Genomic DNA, 20,025 nt, shown 5'->3' on the forward strand with positions numbered 1-20,025 from the left:
TGGGTGGTTTGTGTCTTACAAGATATCTGTCTTGACAGGCATCTCTCTCATGGTGTAAAGTTGGCCAGTGTGAATCCATCCCAGCCTTTATAGAAATAGCATAATTCTATGTATCCCTGTCCAAGCAGGGTTTCCTCACAGGAGACGCGCCGCCGGAGGAACAGCGAGCAGGCTGCACAACCTCCACACACACATACTAGTATAACCTTGCATCTTTTCTTTCTCATCGGTGTCTTTGCAGGTTCAACAGTCAAGCCCACCCCTGATTGGCTAGCCCAGGCTCCCGCCCACCCCCTACCACTACCATGGCTGAAGATGCGGACATGCGCAATGAGCTGGAGGAGATGCAGCGAAGGGCGGACCAGTTGGCTGATGAGGTGAGGCACTGAGATATGAGACTCAAGATGAAAGTGGGACGCTGGAATGATTTGTTTTTTAAGGTCCAAGGGGGAAAATGGCTTCTATGGCCTCAAAAAAAAAAAGTATGACTTAGACTTACAATGTGGCTGACACTGGGACAGAAATAGGTTGATTTCCAAACCTGCGTCTTGGTCCAGACTCCCAGCTTCTAGAAATCTTCACGCGTCAAGGGTCATGAAAGATTGCATGTCTCTGAGTACCCAGAGGTGTGTTCCCACTGTGGTAGCCCACTGCTACTTCTTGATGGTACTATTCAAATTGAATTATGTAAACTGACTATTAGAGCCATTGGACTGAAACCAAAGGTAATACATTTTCAAGACCTCAATCCATAATTATTTTACTCCATTCTCACTCCCCTCTACTCTGCCACTTACTGTATCTATACTGTATAGTGGGTCTGGTCACCACTCGTTTACTCTATGCCTCTTTATTCAACTTCACGTTCAGTGACACTATGTTGGTAATGGGAAATAAGACAAGGTAAAAGTCCTTATCCCAGAGAAATTTGCAAACGCTATAGATCAAGGCTTCACTCGCCGTTTTGTTGATAGTTGAGATTGTGAGCAATTAGAAAAGATCGTCTGCCGCCGGGCAGTGTAAGATAAAATAAAATAATAATTTATAAATTATTAAGGGTTCATTGGGGAGGGGGGAGCGGGGAGGGAGGGGAAGGGGGGGAAGGAAAATGAGCTGATTCCAGGAACCCAAGTGGAAGGTGAATTTTGAGAATGATGAGGGCAACAAATGTATAAGGGTGCTTTACTCAACTGATGTATGTATGGATTGTGATAAGAGTTGTCAGAGCCCCAATAAAATGATTTATTAAAAAAATAAAGAGAAAAATTAAAACAACAAAAAAAGAAAAGATCATCTGCAGCTATTACATTCAGAATTACAGAAAACTATTAAGGGGACATTCTTCCAGCATTTAGAAATGCTCATCCCACTTAGCAAAGAAGTCATTTGCATCATCAGTGAGTAAGTATGTGAAGCTACAACTTAAGTCTTTATTGCGTCACTTTCACCTTACTCTGTACTATCAATGAAAATCCACCCAACATTCATGTCAAAACTGCACTCATTCGGCAGAAGTGTGGCTGCAGACACAAGTATTTTGCAAAACTCGGCACAAGCATTCTGCGAGAATGAACTGGCTCTGTGGAATTTACAACCAACATTATTCTGTGTTTTACCATTATTTATAAATCACTTGCTAGTCCTTTTTCTAGCAGAGAAATAGTGTATGCACAGACACACACATTTTTCGGGAGAGACGATTGTGAAGCATTGGCGAGCACACCGCTGCTTGCAGCCATTCTGTTTCAAACACCGGTCTGCGGGTGGCCCTTAGAGCAAGCTGGACATTCGAGCTTCTCGCAGAGTCTTGTCCAAAATACATTTGTCACTTTAAAGCACTTTTCAGAACTCACACTGGTTCTGGAATTCTAGTCATTTAAACATTTTTGCAGAGAGAGAGGAAGTGGCAATATGGTTCCGAAGGGGAAAGCAGCAAGTACAAACTTTAGCTCTCATGTTCCTCATCTCAGGAGGAGGATAATTGTTACAGCTGGCTCCTATATGCCGCTTATGGCAAACATGCTGGCTCTTTCCTTTCCTTCAGCCTACAGCGACAGTTTACCTTTTATTGATGAGAACTTCCTATTATGTCTCCAGCGGTTTTCTCAGAAAATTGATGTTATATGTATGCAAATTCATGAAAAAGTTTATCTGTGTGTTTCAAACTCAGTGTTCCTAACAGATGAGCTCTCCGGGCTAGAGTAAGTGATTGTCATGGATCCAAAATTGTCTTTTCCTGATGGCCATGTCTCTGCTGTCAAGATCAGCTCCATGTTATTTTGATCTTTATGCAGAAAAGCTTTAATCTAATTGCTTTAGGGAATCGGCCATGTAGGAAGCCGGAGAAGAAAGAGATTGAAATGGACAGACTTCCTGTGTTTTACTTGTAAACTTAAGAGGAACCATGTGCGGAAAACCTTTGAGTTTCCCAAGGGAAGAAAATGTCTCGGTGGCGGGCCAAGCCCCTGGACCCGTGCTCATAGCCTTTGTGTTCTTTCCTTTCAGTCGCTGGAAAGCACCCGTCGGATGCTGCAGCTGGTCGAAGAGGTAAGGAGCAGCCACATGTGGGGGGAAAGACACTAACCCTGTATGCTGACAGGTCCTTGTCCTAGCCCCACTTTCTCTCCTTGGGATATACTTCCGTTCATTCGAATATTAATTTTACCCGCCAACAAGCCACGGGAGGAGGGAGATGTGGTGTTTATTTGAATTGTCAGATAGCTGTCCGACTGTATTCATTCTCTCTGCCTGTTCCAGGCCCCCTTTCGCGCCTGTATTTCCAAGTAAATCCTTCTCAGAAATCATAAAGACTGAATGACTAGGAAACTCAGGGTGATTCTTAATATGCAAAGAAATTATGTACATAAAACATCCTTGGAAGGATTTTGATGCCAATAAGTCAAATCTAGTTCTGATGTTCTGACTTCAACCACACATATATGACTTCAAAAGATCTATCCCCAGAGAAGTACCCTTTGTTCAGATATAGGTAGGGGAAGAGTCAGGCCCTGAAATGTATGAAATAATGGAAAGGTGCTTGCAGACTGGGAAATATCAAGTTCACTACTGCAAATGTAGGTGCTGTTCTATGTTCTTGTATCTGATTTGGATATCCATCTATGACGCATGGTTAATGAATCCCAACAGTAAAATAGGACAGAGAACAATCATGGAATCAAAAGGGCATTTGCAGTCAGCCTCACTCATTCCACTTTAGGAGAGCAGCAGTCAGCCAGGAAGAGTAAATGAATTCATTGAACTTGCCCCTTGGGAGAGGTGAAGTGGAAAAAGAATGGAAGGCTATATTTGTCGTAGCCTAATGAAACAAGCCTAATCATTTTCTAATTGTGTGTGATGCTGTTTTCACTAGGCTTTGGAACCGGCGGTTGATGTGTGGGCTCACATGCGGTGTTCGCGTTTGGAGATCTCAGGCAGTCTTTAGCAAGTGATGATATGAGTCTGCCTGTTGCGTGCTACTACAACTGCTGTGCCGTGACAGGAAAGGGAAAGCAGAAATAAATGCTACGAAAGCTACTAGAAATGGAAAAATGGCTCCTCTCACACTGCGGAAGCCAACAGCTTCCCTTAGTTCTGCAGCTTCAGCTTCTCACCGAGAATGAAATATGGCTCAATGTGAATGCACACAAGCGGTGGGGGATGAGGGGCCCCAGGTGCCTCGGGCAGTCGGGAAAGGGAGGTGGTAGGCATCATAAAATCTGTTATCATAAAAAACAAAAATGGCCATTTGAGGTTGCAATTTAGCACAAATTGGCCCCAGCCTAGCATGGGGCAGCACTGCGAAAGCAGCCTTCAGTCTCTAAATGAAGCAATTTTTTTTTTCTGCACTCTGTCTTGGGAACACAGCTCATATGCAGAAATGTTAGCGACGACCACGAAAGAGGCAGATACCCTAAATCCAGGAATGCTGGAAAGCTTTCAGAGTAGACTCTTTTGACCCCAACTTGCCAAGAGGATATCGTGAAGGGAGACACTATGGTAGCATTCCAATCTTGGCTCTGATATTCACCTGAAGCCCAAAATTCAGCTGACTTTGGGAAGTCTTAGTGACCTTCAACCATAGTCTCTAATGTCAACTTTCATTTTCTTTTATGTATAGGTAAGTGTAGTGGTTACAAGTTGAGCGCTAACCACAAGGTCAGCAGTTTGAAACCACTATCTACTCCATGGAGAAAAGTGAGGCTTCCTACTCCCAGAGTTAAAGTCTTACAAAACCCACAAGGGCAGTTCCACCCCAGCCCAGAGGGCTGCTGTGAGTAGGAATCCACTTGGCGGCAATGATTTGAGACTCACTGTCTCAAAATACATTTCTGAAGTGCCAAGAGTACTCCGTGCCTCAAAGTACAGCTCTAAAGTACCAGAACGAGCACCAGTGTGCAATCTTGAAAAGATTCCTCGAATAATGGTAGGACGAATGCATCAGAACACACCTTGTCGAGACCCTCACCATCCAGACTCTGGGCCTCGAACATGTCCTTTATATGTGGCCATCTTAACTGCTGCCAGTGTCAGCCAATACTGGACAATGAGCGGCCTCTCTAATTTATTTGGGTGGGGGGTGGGAATCTCAAAAACACTACTGATTAAAGTAGGATTCTTGAATCATATATTTATTTCACCTACAGTGTTTCTCGATCAAGCCCGAAGTCATATCTTTAAACAAAAAATAAAACAGATGTAAGCTATCTCCCGCCTCTAATAAATGAGAGGAGGCTATTAGACTTTACATCCACAGGAAATTATGAGCAAGGCACTATTAAAATAGATCGATTTGCTCTTACTTCCTCCTGGGTCATTTTATATTTATGGTCAAACCTCTCTCATGTCTAGGGCATTGACGATTTGGATGATGTCCTGGTCTTCAATCAAAAAGAGAATTATCTTTAAAAGAGAATCAACATTAAATATTTATCAAGGGAAGAAATCATTTTGAAACTCGGGCACTGAAATAGCTTACCTATGATCCCCAAGAATATCAGTGCTATATAATTTGATTTTTTATTGACATTTATTCTCAAAGACAAGAAAGGTTACTAAGTTTATGAAGTCTCTATAAGGCAAAAGAAAATCATCTTTCACGGGAATATATGACTTCTGAGACTATTACTGTGTCTGTCATATATTTCAGGGTGTAACTGGGTAGCAGGGATGGAGGTGGCTTTTAAGTGAAGGCATCATCCCCATTTAAATTATACAAAGGTCAATTAGAAAATGATGCAGCTTGAATTGTATAGCCTCACATTATTGTAAATTTGACCTCTGTGCCTGTAGCCAGGGCCCCTGCTAGTGTAATGGATTAAGTACTAGGCTACTAAACACAAAGGATTCGACCTCAAAAGCTGCTCCAAAGAAGAAAGGCAAGGTCATCTGCTCCCATAAAGGTGCACTGCAGTCTCCAAAGGCCTAAGGAGCAGTGCTACGTCCTCCTGTGAGCGCACTATGAAGCAGAATCAACTCAGTCGCAGTGGGGTTGGCTTTTATGCCTGTGGCCATGATCCCATTTGGGAATGAGTTATGTTACTGAGGCAGCATTAAAGGAGGGTGTATTTTCAGGCAATCTCTTTTGAAATATAAAAGAGAATAAATGCAAGTTACCAGGCAGAGATAGAAGAGAAACACCAAGTCACATGGAGATTGCCAAAGAACAGAAGTTCAGAAAAGACAAGAACCTTCCCCTAGAGCCAGCAGGCAGAGAAAGCCATCCCCAGGGGCTGATGTCCTCAATTCAGACTTTCAACCTCCTACGTGATGAGGAAATGCATTTCTACTTGTTAAAGCCATCACTTGTTGTATTTCTGCAATGGTACCACTAGATAACTAAGTCAGGATTTGGTACCAGAATTCTAGGATTCTACTCCAAATGATACTTAAAATGTGGAAGCTGTTTTGGAATTGAATAATGTGTAAAGGCTAGAGTAGGTGCTTAGATGGAAGCGTTTTAAGGTGCTTAATTGTAAAGCCTCGATTGCTTTCAGGAAGCCATTGGTAGACATCAGAGGCAATTATGGTGAGGGCTCAGCTGAAGTGGGGAGAACTACAGAGAAAGTCTGTATTGCCTTAGGGAATACATATGGTTCCAGAAACAAAGTGTGTTGCTAGAAATAGGGATGTTGATTATCCTTCTGGTGAGGCTTCAAAAGAAAGGGATGAACGTGTGGTTAGACAAAGGAAGGGCAGTGCTTTTTATGCAATGGCAAAGAACTTGCAGGATTATGTTCAAATATTTGGTGGACTTGGACATCTGGCTAATGAGATCTCTATGTAAGATCTCAAAGAGAATACCGTATATACTAGTGTATACGCCGAGTCTTTCAGCACATTTTTAATGCCGTTTTTGTGGTTAAAATTCAGTGCCTCGGCTGATATTCGGGTTGGTTTATACTCGAGTATATACGGTATGTGGATTCCCCTTGCTGTTTAGAGCAAAATGCTAGAGGAAAGATATTGACTTAAACATGAATTATGCACAGTGGAGAGAGAGAGATTTGGAAAACTCTGTTGGATAAACTGAGGGCACAGGTCCTAGAATGTTCACCAAGAACTCAGTTACACACATCTTTGTTAAGGAGATTAAGCCTGTGACTGAAGGACCCAATCAAGTGTCACTGTAAAAACCCATTAGCTTCCACTGAAGGGGACAGAGGAAGACAGGAAAGCATGCTGTCTCCTCTTGGAACGCCACAGACAGGAAGTAGGTCTAAGGAGCTCCATCTGCTGTCCTCCAAGGGGAAAAAGGACCATTCCTGGAGCAACAGGCAGAGAAGCAGAACTGTTGGCAGGAACACAGGAAGCAGAGCCTTCCCTTTGAGAGTGGGGATATGGTGTCCTGAATATCTCAAGTGTGGGACACAGCCTCTGAGGTGACCAGGAATCCATCTTTGCCAACTCAGTTCCCAGGGTGTGGGGTTGCCGCCATCCCTGAGGAGGCAGGGCTGTGGTGATCAAGGGTCACAGGGGACCTTGTGGGGTAGACACTCCGATTAGAATGGGCTCCAGGAACAAAATTGTCATCCCAGTGAGGATAGAAAGCAGAGCTGATGCCCAGGGCCAAAGAATCTCCACCCAGAATCTATCGGATGTGACCAAAACCCAGTGCCTGAAGGATGAGGCCCTTGCCCAGATGCTCTCAGAGAGCAGAGAGTTACTTTCAAGCCTTAAGAAAACGAAAAACCAAACTGAGTGCCCTCTAGTCTATTCCAACTCCTCAGGACCCTGTGGAGCAGGGTACAAATGCCCCTGTGGGTTTCTGAGGCTGTAACTTTTTGTGGGACTGGAAGCCTCATGGCTCGGAGCTTGCGTAGTGATAGTTATCCCTTCTTCCCCTCCAGTTTTTCTCACTTGTAATGGAAGCATCTACTGCTACCTGGTCCACCATTGTCCTTTGGAAACAGATAATCTAGATTTCACAGATTCTCAGATGAAGAAAACATTTGCTCCAAAAGGGAATGTGCCTGACATCTCACCCATATTTGACTTACATGATCCAGAGGTGATATTTTGGACTTGGGGTTGATTGAAGACTTTGGGGTGGATGCGATGAAGTGAGGGTGCTCTGCATGTGGCAAGGACATGCGTTTGGGGGACTGCCGATTGGAATATTATAGATTATATCTCCCGTACCCTCTGTATCTTATGGTTATTATCTCACTTGGGAATGGGTTGTCTTTGTTGTGGTAAAGAGGAAGCAGGGGTGTTGAGCTTATCTTGAGTCTGTTTCTAATGAGAAGTAGCCAAAATCCAATGTAAGCTCACAAGCAGGAGTGGGAAGGGCGATGCCAAGCACCGAGGCCCTGAAGAAAGAAGGACTTTCCTCCAGAGCTGACAGACAGAGAAAGTAGTTTCCTATTGTTGGCTCCCTGAATTAAAATATCTAGAGGCCCTTAATGATGAGAATTTAATTTCTGTTTGTTAAAGCCATTCACTTATACTATTTCTGTTAAAACAACACTGGAGAACAGAACAGGCACGTGCAGGAAAGCTGGACACCACACTTAAGAAGCATAGGAACCATGTAGCATCACTTGCTTCCCTCCCATGATTGGGAATTGTCTCTTTCAGGAGATCCATTCCAGCAAGTATTTATGGAATGCCAACTCTGAATGGAGGTCAGGGGTGGTGGTATAAATTGATCCGCAGAAATAGACATGTAAATAACTCTCCAAATTCAAGGTCATCAGCTACTGTAGGATCATAGAGGAGGGCACACTGGATTCGGATAGAGAATCCCCTCAGCGAGGTCGTCCTGTACTCCAGGAACATTGCCGATGCTAAACGCAGCAAGTGAAGTCTGCACTCTACTACCATGGGAGGCCCAGGGGAAGCCCAGTGCTTCAGAGCAGACTGATGCCAAGGATCCACACTCAGCATTTAGCAAGTGGTTTTTGAGGCCTCTGACATTTTACAGATGACTTAACATTTTTATTTTAATGCCAGTTATGTTTAGAATACTTGACTATGCAACTAGAATAAGCATTCTCCAGTTATACCCATACTTTCTGTGCCAGCTTTTCAGCTAAAAATTATATGCAGAAGTGGGGGTCTTTTGGAATGCACGCAGTTAGGAGATGGCCTGGATTCTTCTATTTTAAACCAGAGGCTTTGGGCTTTGGAGAAAACATCTCCGGCTGGGAAAAGAAAGATCAAAAATGTTCTGTAAATATTGTCCTACTTCATCTGAAAAGTAAAAATAGAGAAAGAAAGAAAACCCTGATGTTCCAACTCCTCTGCTTTTTGGTGGACTGCTTTCCCAGAAATCTCAAACAGAAACCATAAATGGAGCTAACCTAAAAACAGAACCATCTCCTCTCCCTCCTAGCTATTATGATATAATACTCTTCAAAAAATAGGAGACAGTATGGATTCTACTTCTGCTGAAATGTCATCCCCGTGCCTACCCTTCTCCCTCGAGCTTCTTAGTCCCTGCAAAGAATAATTTAGTTATTTTTATAAAAACTTTCAGCCAAACATAATGGGGGCACTTCTACTCTGTCCTGGAGGGTCAAACTGAGTTAGAATTTACTCTGTGGTAGTGAGTTTTATCCTTAGTGTGTGAGGCAGAATAGACACTCAATAAATGTTGGATTCATCAGTCAACTCCTTGACTGATTCATTAACTGATTGCTGGATAAGAGAGAGCGGTACTGAGTGAATGAAACAACCTTATTTTACATAGGGGGAAACATCATGGAAGATCAGATGACTCACCTAAAATCCCTTGGTTAGCTGATGGAAGACCTAAGAACACAGCCCAGCATTCCTGCCTCCGAGATCAGTGCTTTCTGCGTCCATTCTTTCAGAACGAGGCAGCCTTAAAAAAAACAAAAAAACCCTCTGGCTCCTTCACATTAGGTCTGTAATCATTCCAGTGTTGACACATCAGCATCAAATGGAACCAAAGTGGAATTTCTCTAGCAGGACTTCATGTCCATCCAGGAAATCATGAAAGTGTCCACAGGTGAGAGCTAACCTAACCAGAAGGCAATCACAACCAGTTTTCCATCAGCTACCTCTAATAGATTGCACCAGGAATCCTAGACTTGGTCTTGAGAGAAGAAATACCCTTGGAGATGCTTCAGCCCCCACTGGAAATTACGTCCTCCTATCCTGAAGCAAGCCTACTACCAAGAGTTGAATCTGACTCATAGTTGCCCTATGGGACAGAGTCGAATCGCTTTAAGGGTTTCTGAGGCTGTCAGTCGTTACAAACGCAGACTGCCTCATCTTTCTCCTGCAGGTTTGACCTCTTTGGTTATCAGTCCAACTACTTAATCCACTGTACCAACTAGGCTCCTGACATGTTCAAAACAGTGGCTACAAGCTGCACAAAAGCATAGATTTTATTAAAATAGAAGCTAATACAGATGTTCATTCTTTTACATCCTGCTAAATAAAAATAACTTTAAATGGCCTTTGTGGACTAGAATCTTGCTCTTAGATGTGGGTCCCTGAACCAACAGCCTCCTTGGCATCCAGACGCTTCTTAGAAATGCTTCAGGCCTCACAGCAATCCCTACTGAAGCAGAATCTGCATTTTAGCAAGACACCACCCAAGGGATTTGCTTGCCTTCTAAAGTTTGAAAGTAGCAACCCAGAAGTTCTGATACCCAACTCCACTGCCATTGACTTGATTCCCATTCACAAAGGCCTTATATAGGGTCTCCCAGACTGTGAATTTCTGTAGGAGCTGACAGCCTCATCTTTCTCCTGCAGAGCAGCTAGTGGGTTTGAGCTACTCACCTTATGATTAGCAGCTCAGTCTCTAGCCCACAGCATCACCAGAACTCCTTAAAAGCTTCTGTATAATTGGTGATGATGATGATTTTCGTTTGTCACGATAACCTGCAACCAGTGCATTTTCTGGATCGATTTACTTTGTAAGCAGTGTGTGATTACATGTACATATTTACTTAATCCACCTAACGACCCAACGAAGTATATACTACTATGAGCCCTTCACTACAAATGAGGTAACTAAGGCTCAGAGCCATTAGCTCTACTTGTCCCGGGCCAGTAAGATGGCGGCCCAGGTCATTTGATTCTGGAGCCCATGCTGACCAATGACTACCACCGTCATCCGCAACCATCACTCTACAACCGCATGCTTGCTTTGCAGCGAAGGCCAAGCAAAGTGGGTTCAAAGCAGATTGACTTTTGTGTTCAGATGAACTAGCTGCACTTATTTTCACAAGAAGTCAGTTTGTAAAGCTCATGGAAATCATTCTAATAGAACTACTCTTAGAATTTAATTCTAACATGCAGTGGGGTTGTTGCTGAAGTGCTGGTGATATCCACTAACATCTCTCTTAATTCAAAATAAGTCAATGGAAAATAAATGGGGGTGTGAAAGATATTTTAGAATTTATTCTGATGTCCATCATGAACTGTCCCTGGAAAAAACAATCCGAATGGTAAACAATTCCATTTTATACTTTGTAACAAGCACCCTGTAAAATGGAAGGACTTAAATTTAATTATAATCTGATTTACATTTGAAGTTAAAAATTCCTACATTTGATTATTACAGATGTGCAAATTGATACATGTGCGAAGACTGGTATACGTGCAAAGAAGTCCTGCTGGCACAGTGTGTTGTGTTGAGCTGTTTCCAGCCACAGGCTAGAGATGAGGCTGTTCCTTCCCAGAGAGTTTTATAGCTTCAGAGACCCCAGGGGACAGTTCTCGTTGGTTCTTTAAGGCCGCTATGAGCTGAAGTTGACTTGACAGTAGAGAATTTTGATATAAATATAAGCAATATAGAAATTTCCGCTCATTCCCTATCACCCTTTAACTTCTCCCCACACCACCCCCAAATAAGTCTGTAGGCGTGTGAGTTGGTCATAAGGGAAGACACAGGAAGTGCCCTTTGAAGAGTCCTCTTACCCAAAACAACTGAAACACCGCCTGTGGAGAAATCGTTTTCTTCAAATCCTATCGTTTTGCAAAAATTTTAATTTCAGAATAAAAAACCCCGCTTCTCATCTGTCCATCTATTTAGTTTCTAAATCTCACCATCATTTCCATCGAGAGGGAAAAATGGAACCGTGGGGTAACTTTTAAGCTGTTTCTCTGAGCATTTGTGAACATCACGCTCCCTTATGATAAATCTGAAACTCTTGCCCTCTCGAAGATCTTTGCGCCCCTCCCCAGCTATGTGGGGAGACTTTCTTGATAGATCACCCAAGAGGAAAACTACTCTAGAAGATTTTGAAACATTTTGCTTTCTATGATTTTCGTTAGCAACAATATAGGTAAACAGTTTCCAACCGTCATTTCACAGTGCCCTATTACGTCGGTGTTTTCCATTCCCTCGTCGAGCGCTCCCTCAGCTCTTCCCCAGGGAAGGTGTGCTGGATCAGCCTGTCCCCACCCCCACCCCCACCTCTACGAGCCACCGATTGAGCAAGTGCACCGGTCCTCAGAGTCCCTCCCCACCTCCTCGATGCTCACCATATTTCTTCCCTTTGGTTCTTCTTCGTCTTCCATTCCTAGAGCTAAATGTCTTTTTTACTGATATCTCTCTCTTTTCTCTCTCTAACTCCTTTTCCACTTTGCCACCATTATTGGGATGTAGAGTAAAGATGCTGGTATCAGGACTTTGGTTATGTTGGATGAACAAGGAGGTAAGTTCAGATTTCCTCAGTAAGAATAATGTCTTGTCTGAATAAAGTGAATTTTTAAAATTATGTTTGCAAACACAAGCGGTCATTTTGGCACGTGTTAAGCATGCATTGGCGTAAAGCTTCAAGAATTCTTATTGTTTGGGTTCTTTCCCTGTTAAAAGATTGGTAAACATGAAAAATGTGAGGCTTCCTTCATGGGTGAACAAAACACACTACTAGTCCTACTGTGTATATTGAGGTAACAGAATACTGAAGGCAACAGCCAATTGTACTTTTTAAAACAATAGTACTTTATATCTGGTTTGAGAATTCTGTTACTCTCCTTGCCCCCAGGCTTTTCCATAAAAGTTTAGTTTCTTTTTTTTATTTTTTTTAAAAGTTTAGTTTCTTACAAATAACTTCTAGACAGACGAGTAGGATGCTGCGCTGTCTATTTATTTTGACTGTCCTCATAGAGGATCTGGCAGTTAGATTTCCAATTTATTATGAACATCCCTGAAGTAACAGAGCCATTTTAAACAGGAAATGACCAGAGAGAGCTTGTTTGGCAAATGGAAAATTGAACCAATTAAGATAGTTTGCCAAAAGTGCAGTTTGTTTATTATTACCCTTTTGCATTAGTAGAAGCAATGAAAATTAGAGGGCTAGGATTTTAGGATGGTTTCTCCACACCTAAAGTGGAACCTTAGAAGGTGATGCCACTCTTTTTCTTTGGTCACAATCTATCTATCCATGTGAGGAGCCCCGGTGGCAGAGTGGTTGTGCGCTGGGCTGTGGTCCAGAAGGTCGGGAGTTTGAAACCACCAGTGCTCCTCAGGAGAAAGAGGGGGCGCTCTACTCCCGTTAACAGTTACAGTCTCGGCAACTCACTGGGACAGCTCTACCCTGTCTTATGGGGTCACCATCAGGCTGCATCTCGTAGATGGCAGTGAGCTTTATTTAGTTTTTCTATTCATGTGATATTTCACTAATTCTAGCCACAAAATTTCCCCTAATTCCATTCTGAAGTCTTATCATAATACATAGATTTTTTATGAAATGCTTCTCTCTGTTCATTTTTCTGTGAAAGCATGAGAAGATTCTTTAGAACTATGAGAGAGATTGTTATGTAAAACATAAAAACATAAAATACATTCGTAGCCTGGTATACCATAAAGAAAGTCCAAACAGAAACTTCAAACTGAGAGAAAAAATGGTCATATTAGGCACTTTATGGTAGCCCCAAAGAAAACTGGACCTAGGATAAGAATTAATTCTCAGTTTGCATTAAATATTTCATTAGTAAGCTGATTAATGTTATTACTAGTGGTAAATGTATTGTTTCTGAGACAGAGACCCTGCTTCTGCCCCACTCAGAATCTAAGAAAGTTTAAAACAACAACTCCTTAGGTAGCAGACTGGTAGGAATTTTAAAAACCGATAATAGCCAGTGTTGCTGAGCATGTGGGTAAACACAGACTGCCATTCGGCAGACAGGTCTATAGACTAATACAAATATTCTGAAGAAAAGCTTTTTGAAGTGCGTGCATCATTGACCAAGACATCCCCCTTCTAGAATTTAACATTGCACACGTGCATTTCCGAGTGCACAAAGAACAATGCCCGTGCCTCTCTGCAATAGTGTCAAACTGGAAATGACCTAACTGTCCATTAGTGAGGAAACTAACCAGATTAATTATGGGGTAGCCATAAAAAGAATACAGGTGTCTTCAATTTACAATGTATTCAAATTGCAATGAAGAACTACACGTCTGTCCATCCAGTTGGTTTTGTTGGGTTTTTTTTGGGGGGAGGGGGGTGCTTGCTGTACTTCCTATGGTTAGTAATGTGGTCTACATGCGATGTTGCAGTGGGTGACTTGCTGATGTTTACATTTTCTTGTCAACCTCACAGACAAAGATGGGATTTATTAAGATACTTATAATAAAAGCAATAATAATGAAAATTTTAAAGGGAGATACTCTATGATAGAACTGATATACAGTGGAATTATAGGACAGGAACTCCATCATAAATTGGGGACTACTTGTATTCTGTAACCATCACAATAAATGAGGTAACTTTTTTAAATGACTTCTAGGGAGTTGGGGGCAGAGGTAGAGGCAGGGGCAGGGAGGTGCATCGATTTGCATTCTCAGGGAAGCAAATGCAAGAAATAATTAGAAGTGCAAGAGATTTACTGAGGGAAACAGCTCTGACAGATCAAGGCAAGAGAGAGCAGGAGTGGGAGGCAGTTAGGGCCTTCTGATTATGAAGTAGGTCTGACACCTGTGAAAGGAGAGGGGGACAAGATGATTGGGTGGGATGAACTTCACATAACAGCTGGCTAAGTCCATAGGAAAAGTCCACAACAAAGCTAGACATTAGAGGAGACCTGTGTTGGGCAGAAGTGCCCCAGCCCTAGAAGTCCTTGGGGAGCTTGCCCTCAGATAAACAACTCAGAGGATCCCAGAGGGGCCATACGGGGGACCTCGGCTCTCTGCACTCAACCTCCAGGCGAGCGAATGGAGTTCTGAGGGGCAGACCTCCGTGATTGTCCTCTGAGGACTTCTATTTTTACTTTGACTTTTGTGTTAAACTTTTCTGCAAGTACTCACCAGTCACACAAAATTAAAAAATCAAGAAAAACTTTTAGAAACCCATTTATATGGATATACCACCTTTAATTTATCCAACCATCTGCTAATGGATATTTGGATTGTCTCTGTCTAGTGGCTATTGTGAATAACCCAAAAATCAATTCAAGTTTTTTCTATCACTCACTCACAAACTGCCATCTGGTTGAAGCCAACTCATGGTGGCCCTAGGACAGGATAGAACTGCCCCTGTGGGTTTCTCAGACTGTAACTGGGAGCAAAAATCTCCATCTTTCTCCCTATACGTATTGATAGAAGGACATGAAAACTAATGGGAAAATGAAGCATACAAACCTATCATCAGAAACTCCTAGAAACCCAAGCGGATCAGAGTAGAACTGGGCTCCACTGGTTTTCAATGGCTAATTTTGTTAGAAGTAGAGCACCAGGCCTTCCTTCCAAATTCCAACTATCAACTTGCCAGCTATCAGCTGAGTTAAACCAGGTACTCCACTACTGTAAATAATGACGTTTAGATACATGATACAACATGGGCAAACCTTTAAAGTTTTATGCTGAGTAAAATAAGTCAGACAGAAAAGGACAAATATTGCACCACCCCAACTATATAAAATAGCGAAAGGCAAATGTATATTAATCAAAATGTATCAACGGTTGCCAGGAAGCACTAGAAGGGGGAGCTGTAGGAGTTTTGTTTCGCGGGCACTCAATCTCTGTTAAGGACGATCAGAAATTGGGAAGTGATTAGCTGTGACGGTCGCTCAAGGTGGTGAGTAGAATTGATGTCGCTGCATTGTACACGTACAAATGGTCGAAGTGTCAAACGTTTTGTTATATGAATTTCACCCCGATAAAGGTTCAAAGCAAAAACAGCTGGGTATCAATTCCGATCCTTTCTTCCGTATTTTTAATAGAATTTCCCAAAATGCATAGTCAAAGAGTCTAGTAGAGTCTAGTAGAGATGCATTTTAAAGGCATTCCACTCACTGTGACAGTCTTCAGAATTTCCAAAGTGAATTTGTTATAATCAGGAGACTTGGTGGTTTCACCTGCATAATAGTTCCCCACGTTTTGAAACTCAAGATGTTATCAATTGATTGCTTTCCCCCCCTGCATAATAGCAGGTATCAGTGCGGAAGAATGGTAGCTCCTTTTCAGAGCAAAAATGACATATTATATACTGAACTAATTAGCAGTTCTACCTAACTATTTTAGTTAATAATTTGCATGTGAGACAGGTTGGGGAAAGTTCAGGATCATGCCCATTTTCCCCCTCTAACTATAAATATTGATAAAGACATGAAAAATCATTGGGAAAAATAAATGTACAAAGCTGCAATCAAAAAGAGGAAAAATAAATAACGCATTTACTTAGGTTGCAAATGTAATTGTACTAATCTGAAAAAAAAGATAGTTTGGCTACATCCTCATACGAACACACAACTGTAATATTCTCATACATAAACGATTCTCAGGTGTATATATGTATATATATGTGTGTGTGTACATATATATATATATAATTTTCTGAAAAACAATAATATATTTGCCAGATTTCCCCACTAGGTAATTGTTATTGGCTAAAACATTTCTACTATGGCAACACTACAGTAGATATTGACTTTCTCTGTTAAACATATGAGAAGTTCATGGAAAAATGGGTTCAAAGATAATGAAAATTTTCAATGAACTTTTTGAAGCCCTCTTATATTTCCTAAGATAGTTATGGTTTCCATCTGGTTTTTGATATTATATGTTCCATGTATACCATAGCATGAAATTAGCATCTTTAAAAATAACACATTGGGTATAAGTTCACACCTCGCTTGCTATGCTATTGTAAATGCACTTCAGTTCTAAGATCATGGTGAGATGTCTAGATCAATAATGACTTCAAAATTTCTTCTCAGTTAGATTTGGTGGGGTTTTTTCTATGCTTCAGCACCAAAAGAATCGACTACTTCTACCCAACAGCTGCAGAGACATCTCAAGAAGCAACTATCCTTCTAAGAAGCATTCCAACCACTCTTGGTTCAAGCCAGCCCACTTCAATTAACCGGATTACACGGTTGCACTTGAAAATGTCTTATGGAATCTTGTTATATATTCAGTTTTCAGGAGGCACTTGGGCACACTCAGCAGGACGCATGCCCTGGAAGTGTACTGAGTCCTGAGACTTTCATTCCCATAGACAACTTGTCTCCAGAAAGCAATTTTGGCACTAATTTGTGATTTTTTTTTAACTTTTCACCCCTGTGTCCCTGGCTCCTTTCTGCAGTTATATATTTACTTTGATGCTGAACATTCAACTCTGCACTAAACACTGAAGTCTTTGACCCCCACCTAACCAGGCAGACTTTCTTAAAAGGCTCTTGGCACTACCAGACAACATTTGAGAAAACATACTTCTTATAAAATCTATTCACCAATATCAATGACCATAGCTGTACTGTTCACATGTCCATATGTGCCTATTTAAGTTTATTTAAATACATTCCTATATGTTCCTCAGGGCTACGGAAAGTAAACATCAAGTAGGCAACATCTTTTCATTGGATATACTCTTTTAATTGGATCTTTTCATTGGATATACTCATGGAGACTTGAACTTCAGCCTAATAACACTGGTTTTGTTCTAAACCAGGTGGAGAATGCCAAGAGCCCAAGTTGCATTTCTTGATAAATATAGTAGAAGGGATGTCTAAACTTAGATCTTTGGGCATCATGTGACTCCATCACAAATGACCAGTCACCCAATCTCTTGTTGCAACATGTAGCGTAAGGTACTGGGGAAGACCCTCCCAATTCCCCTACCCCAAAACATTGTTCTGTCTGACTCTAAGAATAAACAGAAAATAAGTGAAGGAGGTAAGGAGCTGTCATCCCGAGACCCTGCATTGTTTCAGCGCCAGAGATGCCATTGTGCACTTCAAACTAGAAAGCAGATGTAGGTTGCTTTAAATACTTCCTTAGGGATATTCCACAGAAGTCATGGAAGTGCTGCAAGTCTCCAGAGAGGACACATGCCTGCAAATGTAACCGAGCACGCTTAAAAATCAATCATTTTAAAATACCTAGGACAAATTGGCTTCAAGATACTTAAGAATTAGTATTTGACTTATAATGGTCTATAAAGATCCTTTCAACCAATATTGGTAAGCATAAAATAGTTTTCTGAATTAACTTTTCTGAAATGGCTTCACAGATTCCTCTAATTCTTGCCAAATAAGCTGGTAGCCCATGGCAAAACCTTGTTCTCAAAAACATAGCTTTGGGGCATCTTTGTTTATTTTTTTATCTTTCAATTTGAATTCCATAACTCCTGGTCCAGTTCTTGTGGAGCAGTCCACTTATACATGTAATCCCTGGAGGAACAGTGGATGAGGCTCCTGAAATGTTGTTACAGAGGTGACATTTTGACTGCAATAATATCGCCTTCATTTGTGATTCACGAGAAACTCCTGGAAGTCCATATGCACCCACAAATCACAACAGATGCTTATTGCAGCTGTATTCATTGAGTCTAACCTCCTCCAATCCATCGCATCCTAGCACTCCAGGATTAGCAATTACTTGACATGGGTTTGCATCCCTATATATTAGTGGTTCATCCCTGTGGGGCATCCTCAGTGGATTCTAGCCAAGGCTCCTCATGTGCAGCCGCCACCTATCTGTCAGTGGAGCTCGAGTGTGGTTACGTGTTTCAACGTTGCTTCCAGACTGACTAAGAAAAAAGACCTGAATATCTACTTCTAAAAATCCAACCAATTAATTGAAACCCTATGGATCACAAGGAGCTGATCTGACACCCATCGTGGGGATGGTATAGGGCCAATGGAATCTCATGCCGTGTACACGAGATTGCCATGGTTCAAGGGACAGTGACAGTTCCTGTCTGTGCTTATAATGGTTCTTCATTTGGTGATGTTGAATTCAATTTTCCTCCATTAATCCTATCATTCAAACAGTTGATTGAGTCTACTTACCAGTTTATTGCAGTCTCTAAGGAAACTGGGTGAGAGCCTTTGATGATGTCTATTATGTAAAAGCACTTTTCAGTAACGGAAAGAACTGTCATGTTATTTTTGGTTTTAACCCTTTTAATGCATTTTTAATTTTAACCCTTTTAACGCATTTTTCATTTTAACCCCTTTAATACATTTTAACTGGATTTTTCATTTACTCAGCAGAAGTTTGCCGGCATTATAATGAATTTTCTCCAGTTACAAAAGACACTGAGAATTGTGAAGAGTGGAACAGGGATAACAGATTCCCAATAAACTGAATTCTGTTCTATAGACACTAGAAGGAGGAAACAATAGGCGAACCCATCCTAGGTTTTAGAATGACTTTCCACGACACAATCTGAAATTACATTCTTTTTAACTGACTGATTTTGTCCTTAGGCTAGAAACTTACATATAAACTTTATTCAAACCATTCCTCTATCTCCAGAGGCACAAGCATGCGTGCATGAAGGTATAAATGAAATGAGGAATAGAAATGGAATTAGGTTCTGTAATTAGTTGGTCAAGATAGCCCCATTGCTGCTTTCATTTACCGTTTTAAGAGTGGGTTTAAAAAAAAATCCTTTCAATGAACTTGTAGTTTCCTCAATTTGTTAACACAACTTGTGAAAAAATTGAGTTAGTACATGCAACCTTGGCACTCCAGAAAAACAATTCACTTGCATGACTCCTGTTCTGTCTTTGATATGCCAAGGTCGGCTTTGTCCACAGTAATGACATGACACTGCTGCATGTCCATCACCCCTCCACTAAAGAGGTCCCTGCATTCATTCTCCCTGCGCTACCTCAGAGACTAGTATTAACAGAATGGTTTGGTATTTAGCAAATGAAACTTAGCGCTGTTGAGTTGATTTGGAACTCATAGCGACTTTTTAGAAAACAAGAGGACACATTAGAACTGCCCCATCAATTTTTCCAAGACTTTAAATCTGTATGGGAGCAGACAGCGTCATCTTCTCCCGAGGAGTGGCTAGTGGGTTTGATCCTTGACTTTGAGGTTATCTGCACAGTGCTTAACCCACTGCACTACCAGGATCCTTGCTTTCACAATAGAGGCTGGCATCTCAGGGGACACAGCAGTGACATGGCTGGCAAAGCTCTCGTGACAAGTAAGCCGTAGGATGAAAAGTAACTAAAACGTTCCAGTATTTATTACATTGTCAATATGATTTTATTTATGGCTTCTATGAAGTAAGAATTCCCAACCAAGAATGGACCATAGACTGCTGTGACTAGACAGCCACTTCTTGGGGGGCTGGGGGG

General features: G+C 41.6%; 1 protein-coding gene across 2 annotated transcripts in view; it reads left to right on the forward strand.

Moving 5' to 3' along the window:
- Positions 1-305: 305 nt before the first annotated feature.
- SNAP25 (synaptosome associated protein 25) overlaps positions 306-20,025 on the forward strand; it is a 34,177-nt gene continuing 14,457 nt past the window's right edge. For both annotated transcript variants that reach the window (XM_075527834.1, XM_075527833.1), the window contains exons 1-3: positions 306-377; positions 2,506-2,547; positions 12,089-12,137. In XM_075527834.1, the coding sequence (XP_075383949.1) occupies positions 306-377; positions 2,506-2,547; positions 12,089-12,137 (163 nt within the window). The remainder of the gene's footprint in view (positions 378-2,505; positions 2,548-12,088; positions 12,138-20,025) is intronic.

Source organism: Tenrec ecaudatus, chromosome 12 (genome assembly GCF_050624435.1).
Source record: "Tenrec ecaudatus isolate mTenEca1 chromosome 12, mTenEca1.hap1, whole genome shotgun sequence".
Lineage (NCBI taxonomy): Eukaryota > Metazoa > Chordata > Mammalia > Afrosoricida > Tenrecidae > Tenrec > Tenrec ecaudatus.